The sequence below is a fragment of the Rhyacophila brunnea genome, unplaced genomic scaffold (genome assembly GCF_057557595.1).
Source record: "Rhyacophila brunnea isolate RB1 unplaced genomic scaffold, BYU_Rbru_1.0 scaffold_21, whole genome shotgun sequence".
In the NCBI taxonomy this organism is placed as follows: domain Eukaryota; kingdom Metazoa; phylum Arthropoda; class Insecta; order Trichoptera; family Rhyacophilidae; genus Rhyacophila; species Rhyacophila brunnea.
In genome coordinates, this window is record NW_028232871.1 from 7,262,340 (window position 1) to 7,276,604 (window position 14,265).

The following is a 14,265-nucleotide window of genomic DNA, read 5'->3' on the forward strand; positions in this document are numbered from 1 at the left end:
ACAATTAAATAAAACTAAAAAATATACAACATCGTTAGAATGAAATATTTTTTAATGCGTTTAGCATTCAGACTAAATTTATGAGTTTAAATAAATTACTAATATCCATTTCTCGCAAAACTGTTTTAAAATCCCTCTTTGTTCTTTAAAAAAATTCAATATCCAGGCCACGAATGATGTTTGAGTTATCTATTTTGACAGTCTGCATAAAAATTATCTAAAATAAATAATCATAAAAGTTCACACAGTGAATGATCACAATTCGTAAACAATGATAAAAATAATGGTTACTCTGTTAAGTCAATTTGCCACGTTGCCATTGATATACTACTGGATGAATCATATGCTTCTTAAAATGACGCCAGATTTTCAGCGACTCGGCCAGTGTTAAAACTTACTGTTTTAATATCTGCGGACTTAACTCGATATAAGCTCACTTAATATTTGTCTCGAAAACGACCTGGCAATAATTATGGGTAAGCCCGATCTAGCTTGCATCTTACTCTAACTAATAGTCAGCGCATGACAACTTGCTCTGTCCGCTCAGACATGAATTTTTGGTAGCTTGCTAGCTTTGGGTTGCAGACACGCTTAGGGTCAATATTCCAAGAACGCAAATTTAGTTTTACAGCCAAGGCAATACGGGTGAAATTCGGGAATCCATGTTAATGGACTTAACGCATTATACCTACAAGGAAATATTATAAGACGATATTCGTAATATCTTCTTTTTTCTTTTGTGGTACATTTTTAAAATGACACTTGTATGGGAACTCCTCATCTAGTACTATATCAATGCACGTTGCTTAAAGTTAATAGTGGTATAATTTCTTGAAATTTTTTATGATTAATTTTATCCAATCTAAAAGTTTATACACGAAGCAATAATATTGTGTATATGGTAATGATTTAAAAAATAAAATTAAAAATAACTTAGCATTTTAACTAAAATACCATTTCAAAACCTGAAATTGTGGTAGGTACCGCTATTGATTCATTTAATTTACCGATTATGAAATATATCTTAACATTGATAATTTGTTTTTATTTTTATTTGGTAGGTATTTATATTTAGTGACATATTATCTCATTACATAATTATTACTTTATTATATTCCCAACACGTTACCTGGTTCCATCTAATGCGCTAACTGAAATATTAAAAAAATGATTTTATAGTAGTTAATCATTTACTTAGTCGATAATAATGTTTTTACATTATTTTATTGTATATATTATGTATTGTATAAGCAAGAGTTAACTGTATTCGTGAGGGTGTATAGTACCTGAATGTGCCGAAAGGTAAAACCCGGATCGTAAAATACCACTCAAATGAAATTACAAAACTTAAATCAATTAGAAAAAGATTAATATTTATAAATACCCTAAAAATAATTATGTTGAACTATTCTTTTTAAAAGCTTAAGAAAAAAGTATAAATCTACTTTAGAAAAGCATTGTACATGTGCTACAAAATTAGATATTCCATAACAGGCAGACGTTTTAATAACGGGTAAACATTCATGAAAAATACGTCAAGAACGTATTCATTTTTTTAGTATATGTATATACATAATAATATAAATATTCTTTATAACACTACAATAAATAGGCCACGACGCAAAATTAGTAATTAGTAATATAAGTGAAACAATTTATAAATATCCAACCTTTGAGAAAATCACATACAAAACATTATTGTGACCTCACTGGTAATCAAACTTGGAGTTCCCGGATGAAATTCCAATACCTTACGCACTGTACCAGAAAGAATTACCATAGTATCGATCTAGCTCATGGTCCTAAACCTGTGTATTACGCGTTATACTTTACACGTCAGTTTCTCACTTAGTATTCTTTAAGCTATGAAACAAGTAAGAAAACAACACATAATTTTAAAAAGTCTTTTAAAAAATCTCCAAATTATCTTCTGATATATGTTACGACTGTCATAGCTGTTATTTAATATAAAAAAATACAATTCTACATTATTATAAAAAACATTTAAATCAATCGAAAATGTTCATGTCCCAATAACTACCCACTAACGACTAATAATACTACCAGAATGCTGAACCCTCTCTTGTAGCATTCCAATGCCAGTTAATTCAGTATGTAACCAAGCATTTAGTCTCCGGCATGTAATTAGATTAAAAGGATTACACGCCACGTGATATGTAGCATCCTACATCATTGTGCCACTGTCGAGCCGTTAGTACGCATCTAGTAAATTTATTTCAAATCAGGCAGTAAGTGATGAATTATTATTATATTTAAACTAATAGCAACGTCTACATATAAAATTCTTTTCACTTAAACGAATGTTTAATTCCATATAAAGCGAAATTTTGTATATTATATTAACAAATAACGCTCCTTTCACATTATACGATTTTGACCGTACGGCAAAAAATCGAACGGTGACATTCTTTTAGTGGCGTGAAGAAGAGCATGGTCCCTTTTCACATTACGTGTTATTATTTCTTTCAACTGTAGTAATAAATATTAAGAATTACATTTTTGAAGTTATAATTCTTTTGGCGCGTTTGGAAAATCAGAGCAGTGAATTTTTGCGTGTGACATGTAACACATAATTTATTTTTTCTCACGAAAAAAAACGCACTCGATTGGATTCGAACCACCGATTGTTCGGTTATCAGCCGAACGCACCACCTTTACGCCACAGTATGATACTGCAATCGTGACGATTATAGAGTATAATAATATAGTTTATAATTGTTCCGTTGCCGAGGCAGCAAATTTATTATTGTCGGCCATTTGCAATTCCTTACGTAAACAAACGATTAAACGTCAGATATACAGTTGGTACTTTAAAAATAAAAACAACGAGAAACCATTATAATATAATTTAGTATTATAAGTTAAAGTGCATAGAAATAAACCAACGGCGTTCCAATAAGCGGTTCTTTTTCTTGAGTGTGTAATTTAACAAGTTAATTAAGAGCTAGTCAAAGAATCTGGTTTATCACAAGTTTTGTTTTTGTTTTGTTACGCCAAAAAAGTATAATATCTAACGCGCGTACATAAGTACACACACCGATTTTTTTCATTTTAATCTTTGTCTTAGTGGATTAATAATTTATAATAATTCTTATAGAAGTTTCCTTTTTCATTCTAACATGACGAATAGCAACAAGCACCACATCAAATATAATTTATGTAACTAATTATACTACATTGTTTGTTAAATGTTTAATCTACTGGCTCATTCATTTCACGTCAAATAGACAGAGTTCGGTATAAGAGATATCTCGGAGAGAGAGAGGAGAGAGAGATTATTTTAACGGTGTCAGGATAAGATTCTTCGGGGTGTGTGAGAGTGTTGGTGCTGGGTTTGCCTATTCTGGCCTCAAGTAGGCAAATCAATAGGCTTTTGCGGAAATCCTACAGGGGCGCCACCACCCTCCTTTGAACATCAGACGTATAAAACCTTTTAATACTTTTATAATACGACCGCTTATCCCTAAGTAAAAATAATAATTTAAATCATTGATTTTTTCATACACATAGTATAATATTTCTTAACCATTGCCAATAAAAGTTTATAATTATCACTTTCAAAATACATAATAATATTGTGATTTGAAGAAATATTGTCACATACTGGGCTTGGCTATATAACCATCGATTTTCGGATGATATATTTTACTATTTAAGCTAATACATATTGATACAATTGCCTTAATTTAAAATTAAATTTCTTAAGATAAACACTCGACCCACCAGAAACATCTCGCTTTTATGTTAATTTACATATTATTAAAGTATGTTAATTATTAAATACGTAGGTACTTATCTAAAAAATTTGAAAAAAAATAAACCAAATATTTTTTTTTTTAAAGTCAAAGATTATTTTAACAATTAGAAAAAACGATACAAAATGTGAATTCGTTAAAGAATCCTATTTTATTATTACATATTACTATTATTTTGTGGTCATGTTTATTATAAATAAAAAAAAACATAATTATGATTTGTTGGAATTAATTCTAACGAGAGGTGTTTCAAATTTGCAATAAAAGAAACAACGAGTTTTGTAATCTTCTTCTTCATCTATTGTGTGCATCTGACAGATGCGCCTTGACTCTTTACAATAGTACTTTGGCTCTGGATTTGTACTCTTAGTTACATAATATCAGTTTATTAATTTCGTTATTTTGTTTGTCTTATTGTCTTATACTCGAAGGTAATATTTTACTTCATTATTTATTTATTTACTTAAAAAACACTGTGTTGTGGATATAACACATCTGAATTCAAGACGTTTTCAACATGAGATTCAAATTGAAAAAAATCTAGCTAATCAAACAAGTATATACAGTATGTACATAAAAAATGTATACTTGTCTAATATATTACAATATAAAATAAAATTTCAAAAACAAAATATACAACACATCACTGAAAATGTCTATGTCTTTTGGGAGAGCATTGGCCCGTCTTGCACCCTCGCTAATGATGTATAATAGCTTGACACGAGGGAATGGTTCTGACCTAGAATAAATTAATCGTGGCTGTAGCCGCGTAGGTAATTATCAGGTGAATATAAATTATTTTTTTTAGGATGCCAAAATTTTAAACCATCCCTCGTGACAGCAGGCAAAAATGTTTCAAGAGCAGAAATGACCTACGGGAGTCAAGAGAGCGTAAAGTTGTGATCAAATTGAGATGCATGTCACGTCACTATCACGCTGTCACGACGACAGATTTCTACCATTGTTTCGTCAATTTACAGAATATTTTCAACGATCATCGCCTCTCTAAATTCAATTATAGAGAGTGCCACCTCTAATGTATTAGTATTTTTAATTATTATTAATTATGCATGCCTATTTCAATTAATTTTACAGTTTCTACGTGTACGTACGTTAAAATTACTTGCAATATTATATCCTTAGATAACCCAACCTGCAAACCATAGATAATAGAAAATTCATAGTGCCAACCACTACAAACAAAAAACGTGATTTTAACATGAGTCAAAAATATGCAGGCATGTAGAAAATGATAAAAAAATGTTCATTGAGTCATACAGGTGTAGATGCAGTGCAGTTCAATGTGAGGTAATCTCATTGTTGTTCTGGTGATTTCGGCAGATTTTGCCAACTGACATTGTTCGTTTAAGGGTTTAACATGTGCTACAGGGTGGGAGCATCAGTCTGATAATATTTTAAACACTAAGAAAAACGACATTACAGACATTTTTCCCGTAGCGACAGCTTACTGTGACGTCACGTAATAGTAGGCGACATGCACCTCAATTTGATCAGAACTCTAAAGTTTATTTACACGCGCGTGGTTTTTTTTACTTCGAATACCGATTAAATTATCCACCCCTAAGCTGTGACTTGTTGTACATCTCTGTTGCAAACCAACCGATAGGAATCTCAGCTCCTTCCTTTCCAAAGCATGCTACCCTTTTGTATTTGGATGAATCAAGTCCCTCCTATTGATCTAAATATTTGTAAGGTACCTACCTGCTAGTTACAAGTAAGTACTTACACTGCGTATCTCTCGAGTTGCCTCAAATATCAAAAGCAAGAGGATAACATTTCGCGATTGGAAATTGTGATTGGGTCGTGTAATACAATATCCGAATTGGTAGACATCAGTTAACTAAATTCTATAATGTTTTTTCACAAAATATTATCAAATTACGTTATCAGAATTAAAGTTATAGGTACCAATGTATTTTTTTTTATTTAAATTAATACTATCTTTAATAATGAATTAATAATCCTGCTTTATATATTCTTCTTCTTCTTCCACGGCGCTACATCCCGGGGTGGGATTTGGCCTCCTCCACAACCGCTCTCCAATCACAACGGTCTCTCGCCACACTTCTCCAGTTACCGGGTCTTCCTATATGAAGCCAGTCCACTTCTAAGGCGTCAACCCATCTCCATCTTGGACTTTACAACAAATATGTTTTACTTTATTTTCTTTAAAATTTGACAATACAATAATTTGAAAAATAAGTGTGTGTATTTTTACATTAAAAATACAGAGCTAATTTGAACACACCTTTTACGATGAAAACCTTGGTTCTTGTCGGTTAAGGAGAAGCCTACGGCAAACAAATTTTGAAAAAAGCCGATATACCGAATTATTTGTAAGGTTAGGTTTTAATTCTTGAATTAACGAATTTTGCAAAAATTGGCTATGAAAATTAGCTCGGTTCCCGCCTGGCTTCCCTTGAACCGACTTCTAACCCAAGCCTTATAATTTTATTTAAATATTTTTTTTCTGTTATACAAAGAATTTTACTTTATACTCAATAGTTTATTGTGAATTATTAGTGGAATAAAAATTAGTATATTAAAATAATTATAAGTACGTTTAGAATAAAAATTGGAGACATTTTGATGTCGGCTAGGAATTAAAATAAGTACCTATCTATTTTTGATACCTTGATTCAATTCACAATATTAACAATTTAATAAGAGATTTAGTTTTACATACCTAATTTTATGACACCCACGGTGATTATCACGCCGTGCATCCCAGGTTCGAATCCTGGGTCTGGCAAGTACACATATTGTTCATCAATTTGTGTGTGAGTCAGGGTATGAAACAAATAGGTTGAGCAAGTGGCTGACATTCATTTCCTGTAAAAAACAAAATCTGTTAATACAAAACTCTACTTTGTGAAGGCCCATAATGATCCTATTAGGATCGGACATGGTCGGAAAAAAAATATATATCTAATTTCGTCGTTATTAGGTAGGACGTCGGTGAGTTAATTTGTAAAGTACACAGGCCAATATCCAATGGATTTTTTTCGAGAAACAGTTATTTCATTTGCATTTTCAAACTATGTAGGTATGTTTAATTAAAAAAACAAAAATTGTTAAACAATCTTTTACTTGGTGAAATTTAAAACATGCCTTTCATTTGTCATTGAATTAAGCTACTGACTCGAGTAAATACCTTTCAAATATTATATAATTAATAAGTTATTATTTAATTCAACGAATAATTTACAAGATTTCAGAATGTACCATTCTATTATTAAAGATAAATAATTTGAAAATAATTCTGAGAATTATATAACCACTATAAAAAACTTTTTGAAAAAATATGACAACCACGATACGACCACTATGCTATGCATGTCTTATATAATTGCGACAAAAATAATTAATGGTTTTAACAATACTCTCTGAAGCACTTTCTAAATTGCGTTACTTATTGACAATCGGTTTTTGTATTTGAAATGAACCAGCCGTGCGCTACAGACCATTCAGATCCTTGGCACATTGCATAACCGTCCTTAAGGAATCTTTATCCCAAGCTCTCTCCACACAGTCGGTCTCACTCAGTCTTTCCACATCCCTCTTAAAGTTATCCACCCATCTACTCTGGTAGCGGTCCAGAGGTTCATTCATAAACTTTATGGAGAGCTCGAGATTGACCAAAGTTAACACCATGACCAGCCCATTTGAGTCTTCGCACCCTCGATACATTCACTATATTGAGCTTAAAATGTCAGCAAAGCTCACCATTCGTACAGATGCGCCACCTTTGGGTTTTGTTTAGGCTCCAGGTTTTACAGTAGCATTGTATGCCTGGAATTTTGTCTTTTTGAATTGGACTTTTCTTCTGTACGAAAAACGCTACATTTACACTCTTAAGTTTTCTAGAAAGCTCTAGGTTTATCTCGTTCTTTTGAAAGATATTGGTATCCAAAGGACTTACAGAATATAAAAATAATAATGTGTAAGTATTTTGGTTCGATAGAGGATAGATATTGCAGATGAGATACGGTAGTATTTGTTCGCGATGATGGAGGAGGCTTGATTTTATTTACTGTTTCAAATAACTACAAAGGTACAATCGATGCAATATATTAAATATAAAGGTAGTTTGGTGCGATGTGTCTTTGACAGAAACTTGTAATCGAGTGAGATGTCCAATCAATTCTAACCCGCTATTTATACATTTACACTATGAAATTATATTAAAATTATGATGAAACATTATTCATTCGTAATATTATGGAGGTCAAGGCTGTATTCTGTGAGGACCAAATGTCGTTTGTTTAACGCGTGCGTGCTACCTGTGCTCCTGTATGGCTGTGAGACATGGCATATTACTAAGCTTCAAGAGTCTCGTCTTTTGAGCTTTGAAAATCGATGTCTCCTCCAAATCTTAGGGGTACATTGGTACGACCACGTTACAAACACCCGATTTCGTAAGCAGACACAACAGCCTTCGGTGATTGAAGTTATCACGAAGAGACGCTTTACGTGGCTGGGACACGTATTCCGGATGCCACCAAAGAGTGCGGCACTTCGTACCCTTGTGGCTCAGCCTCAAGGGTTCCGTCGCCGTGGCCGGTCCTCCCTCACCCTGCAGCGGTACTACAAAAGCTACCTACGTGCTGCAGGTCTGACATGGCGGGAGGCGCAGGATTTGGCGATGGACCGAGGGAAGTGGTGCTAACTTGTGCTTGCCCTATGCCCCAATGTTGGGACGTGACAGGGTGGAAGAAGAAGAAGAATATTATGAAATTGCCGAACCGCTGTCTTATAACATATAAGAATATATTTAATAAATAATATTATAATTATTGTGATCTGGGAATCCGATGACAGCCACAAAAGTAAGAATAATTATTGATAGTTGTGTTATTTAGACATGTAACATAATATGTATGACCATAGATAATAATACAGTGTATTCCGTAAATATATATTACTTCTATTCAAGAGCCAGAATACAACCTACAACCACCGTCCTTAGTAAAGGCTATTCATCGCTCAAACATATCATACTCACTGCTACAGGAACACGTGTCTATGTTTATCCACTATATTACATAATACAAGCAGAGAAACTTGTGGTTAAATCAGTATTAGGCAGTGATGGAAAACACGTGGAGTGGAGTTGTAGAAATGGCAGGCAATGCACAAGACCCTTGCATTGTCCAAACATATGTGTAGACGATTCTATAAGTAATTACAACAGTATTAATAACAACATTTTTGTGTAGTATAATACCGTACAAAAGTTCCATCTATACTGATAATGTATTCAACATAAATAATTTGAAAACACATGCATATAGGTATACACTAGAAAAAATCATTTTGTAGAAAAAAAACGATACCCGACGGGACTTCAACCTATATCTGCTGGAGTCACACCAGTATGCTCAATATATAGATTACATATGTTCAATATAGAATGTTACAGCCATAAGTAGGTAAAATAGTCAGATAGCAGCGGTGAAGTGGTGAAGTGAGGTGCGGGTAGAGGAGCGCGCATTGACATTTAACAATTGTCGACTAACGCACTTGCTAGAATTACTATTATTAACCACGAGTAGGTAAAGCGGACAGATAGCACATGTGAAGTAGTGAGGTGAGGTGTAGGTAGACCCAACCGTTGTTCACATGTGTGAATAAATTACATTCACATTAAATCGACATATTTCTTTTCTAGTTACACTAAAATATATATATGTTAACATTATGCCGTGTCCACACTGGCAACAAGTTGCTGGCAACCTCATTATATTTACGATAATTAACAAAATTTGTTTGACCAAAAATTATTTTAATCGAAATTTAATGAGGTTGCCAGTAACTTGTTGCCAATGTGGACGGTCTCTAAGATATATCTCTTTATCATAATTGCTTAAGAAATTTTACGATAATTATCATACTTATCGTAAAATTTAACGAGGTTGTCGCGCGACATGTTGCCAGTGTGGACCTGGCATTAGATATACATAATTTTTAAAACACTTCTGGGAAAATATATTAAAACCAATAGAAAAAATAGACACCCCGCAGGAATTGAACCTGCATCTCTCTTTCGATCTGCATCTACGTTGATTTAAAATACAAAAGCCGATCGCCAATGTAGCTCAATTGAGAAAGTGCTTCAGTGAGTATTAAAAGCCATTAGTTAAAGTTTTTCGTAATTAAGTATGACTCCTTTAGCATTGTGGTTAATGTGCGTGGGCGCGATTCCCGAGAGATGCAGGTTCGATTCCTTTTTACAACGTTTTTCTTAGCTCTTATTCTTATTTATCCAGTGGTTGTTTGTCCGGTACAAATCTTGCAATCGATTTTTAACTACGAGTAACTTCCTGACTAGCTAGACATTTGAAACTTTTAGAATATATCAGAACACGATGCCAATGCATTTTTTTAATACTTCTAGCAGTTTTAGCCATCTTTAAGTAGAATTGATTTCATTTTCAGTTAATTCTGTTTTGTATGAAAAGTTATTTTGGAAGAAATCCGTAAAAAGTAAAACTATTATTGGTTGCTAAGTGAGTCTTAGCAACTAAATTATTAATATTAATAATATATACGTGCGTTACTATGGAAATCAATATGATATTTCAGTATTATTTCTATCAAGTACAATTTTTTTTGATCGTTTAAGCTAGTCGAGTCTAGTTTATAATGATTCAATAGAAAATTTTAAAACGTTGTATATAAAAATTTCTTTTTATCTTTTAATTATTTCTTACTTTTTTCAAAAAGATTTTTTTTATTATCTAAGTATTTTCAAAATTATGTATGTTCAATAATTAGAATGTTACATTTTTAAATCTTGTGAATTATTCGTTGAATAAAAAAATAGTTAATTAGATTAGATATTTTTTAAAGGAAAAGTTTTCTTTTTTAATTTTTCTATCACTGATGAAGACGGTACCTATACAAGCATATTATGGATATTTTTTTACGGAGGTAGTGCGTTTATAATACTCGGGTTAGCTAAGGGTGACATACATGACAAACAGTCATTTGGCACGCATATCCTACCCTGTTATACAGAAAAGGTCAATAGGTGATGCCTCCACTTCATTGTTAACGTATCGAAATAATAAAAAACAACACCATTAATAATGACATTTGTAAATTGTGTATTATGTTCTATCGTGTGCTTGATACACATGTCAAAATACTGTTTATTCTTGTACTGTATATTGTTCAATATATGTTGTTCTTATTTCAAAATAAAGAATAAAAGTAGTTTTGTTTCATAAAGTCAATATCTTTTGAAATACTTCAAAGTATTGTTCAATATTGATTTTGGCTATTTAATGAATATTTGATACACAGGAAAGGTTATCATCATTAGCTTTGGTCAATCCACTACTGGATGACAATTTCTCTAAGTGGATCAAACACTGTGAGTCTCATTGCCAATATTGTCATATACAGGCGGACCTCAACTTTCGTACAATTCGCTATTTATTATGTATGTAGCTGCAGAATAATAAGCGATCAAATATCTATTATATCAAATTGCTCTGCAGTAATATATTCCCAGCGAATCCATTTCCAGCAAACAATCTTAGCTAAATCAGCAAGTTGTTTGGCGACATTAAATACGGTATATTATTACATATCACAGCACATTATAAATCATTACGGTGTATTAGCTGAATAATCATTTTTATAGTATCATATTTTCGTACAACTGTAATAACAAATAATATTTCATTTCGCTACTCAATTTAAAGCGCTGACTCTATATTTCGTTCAATATGATTATGTACCAGAATTTTATGTTAATGTGTTACTTTTATTGTATAAATAACGAAGAATAATTTATCTCAATGTCACTCAAATCCAAGTACTTAGCTCGTAACTATCATTTATAATATACTATTGTACCGATACGCTGTTAATAAATCTCACCCTGCTACATCGTAGACTTCATTCTCATCATCCTCTACCTACACATCGACACCACACTAGTGACCCAACATGTAATTGTAAATAATATGTCTTCTTCTTTCACCCTGTCACGCCCCAGCATTGGGATACAGGTTAATCACAAGTTTGCGCCACTTTCTTTGGTCATTCACCAACTCTTGCACCTTCCTTGCAGCACGCATATCATTTTTGTAGCATCGCTGTTAGGTGACCAAACCCTTGAGGCTGTGCTACAAGGGTATGAAGTATCACTCTCTCTATCGGCTTTCAGAACGCATGTCCCAGTTACGTGAAGCATTTTTTCGTGATTACTTCCGCTCATAAAATCGTGTATTTGCAACGCGGTCGGAAACCGAGGATCAGAACAACTTAAAAAGCTCTTTCATTTCAATAAGAATATGGTTATAATTCTATATGACGTAATTGGCATCCCTCATATTTATTTCTAAGCAAGTAAGAGATTATATTAAGCTATAATAACAGAGTTTGGAAGCAAAAGCTCCGTGACTGATTAAAAACTGAAATGTCCATTGATCTAGAGTCAATCTAGTTACCTAGATTTACTTACTTTATCACATACATCCATAAAATTTGCACATCGTCCCGGAGGTTTTTTTTCTAAATCGCTAAATTTTTCCAGCAATTGTTTCTTTCTACGAGCTATGTATCTTGTGTATTTGTTATTTTTTTATCATTAATTAATTAATATAAATATGTAGTACTGATTTCCTAAAGTTTCATTTATAACATGTCTGGTTTTGCCTGTTTTAATCGGATGATGCCAAATGCTTTTTATTTGGCGGTAAAAAGATATTTTTGACTTGTTTCCGGAAGGTGCTCAAATTCTTTGTATCCGCATAATTTTTTTAATTTAGATAATATTATTTTATTTATATTAATTAAAACAACGATATTGTTAGTATTAAAAAAAATGTAAGTAATCATTTAATACCCCTGTTTAACAAGCAGTGACAAATAACAGAGTACACTTAAAATATGTGTACAAAATACTCCCTGATAAGGCATAATATGCGACGTGTTGTGACATATTTGTGTTAAAGAGATAGCGCGCCTTTTTGAACACACGGTTGACAAGCTATAATTACTGTAATTATAGTAAATTTTGTATCAGAAATATAAGCTCACAAACAAAGTATAATACGAAACGATTAGTTGCAAAAACCGCTAATTGAATTTCGTCTAAATTTACTTGTATCCGAGAAAATATTATTTATTAATAATAGTTTCCTAAATAAATGAGATTTTTGAGATATACTCCCATACTAAGCGTAATAAAATTAATATAACCAACACATATACAGCAAAAGTTAGTAAACTACATTTTATTATTTTCTATAGGTTTTTTAAGTGCATTTTTTTTCGGTTGTGTTTGCAAAATCGAAATTCTTTATTTGTCCGGACAATTCTTGAATATAGTTTGGAATATTTTTAAATATTATATTTAAATGTTTTGGGAGGCACTAAATACGTTTAGCGGTATTACTATGCCTCTCCTGTTTTTAGTTAAGTTTTGCAATTATTTACTTTTTATTTAAGTACTAGTTGTCAGTGTGTATTTGCCTTTGGTGAGTGTGTATAATGCCTAAAGACACCGAAAAACAAAACCCATGTTGTAATAAATGACTTAAATGTAACAGTAGAAATCTTTAATCAATTGGAATGTAAATTCAAATTCCATCAAGTAGGTATCATGAGTGGTTGATAGTATTAACCATTTTTTTTTCGTTTATGGTTTTCGTTTCGGTTAAAATAAAAATTATGTATCGGTTCGATTTAGGTTTCCTGTTAAACTCCAGGTGATTATTTTTTAAACATTTTTATTTGTATTGCATGAATGAGTGATGCAAGAGTCTAAGAGTTTAAGAGTCCAAGGGCCAAGACGTAAGACGTGTTGCATCTTGACTACTGAAATGGGGAGTAAAATCATGTTAATGCGCGTGTTTCAACATGTACCCTACCGAAAAACCAATATTTTTTTCGGTTCGTTTCCGTTTTTATTCCGACAAAAGTAAAGGTTTTCCGGTTTTCGGTTCAGCTCCAGTTCGAAACCCTGATATTAATATAATAATATTTATTATATGAAAGTAAAATTTTGTTTCAAGAGTGATTATTATTTTTTTCAAGTAGTATTTATTAACTATCATAATATTCTGTACCTGAGAGCCAGTGTATCGTATGTCTAAAAAGAATACTTACTGAAAACGTAATTTAATATTTTGAGCCACTTAATGTCGATGGAGTTTCATCTAATCTATCATCTGTTATGAATAAGCCCAACTTTAATAGTGAATTAGCTGAGAAGATATTACAATTTCCTACGAAATCATAATTAAATTAAATGATATAAATTATAAGTGGAGAACCTTTTTACATTATAAGAAGGTCGTTATTCGTAACATAATATAGCCACATTAATACTTTGGACGCGGAAGACGCACACGGTGCGTAATGACCAGGCGGCCGATCGATGTAATTAACGTGCATTTTAAAGGGGGCAATTAAAATCTCATTATCTATTCAGCAGCGAAAGCGTTAAATA

General features: G+C 32.2%; 1 protein-coding gene across 1 annotated transcript in view; it reads right to left on the reverse strand.

The window, feature by feature from the left end:
• Window positions 1-1,125: 1,125 nt before the first annotated feature.
• The window catches only part of LOC147070655 (uncharacterized), a 34,545-nt gene continuing 21,405 nt past the window's right edge, over window positions 1,126-14,265 (reverse strand). Inside the window, exon 2 of the mRNA XM_085949226.1 lies at window positions 1,126-1,151. Within this exon, the coding sequence (XP_085805352.1) occupies window positions 1,126-1,151 (26 nt within the window). The remainder of the gene's footprint in view (window positions 1,152-14,265) is intronic.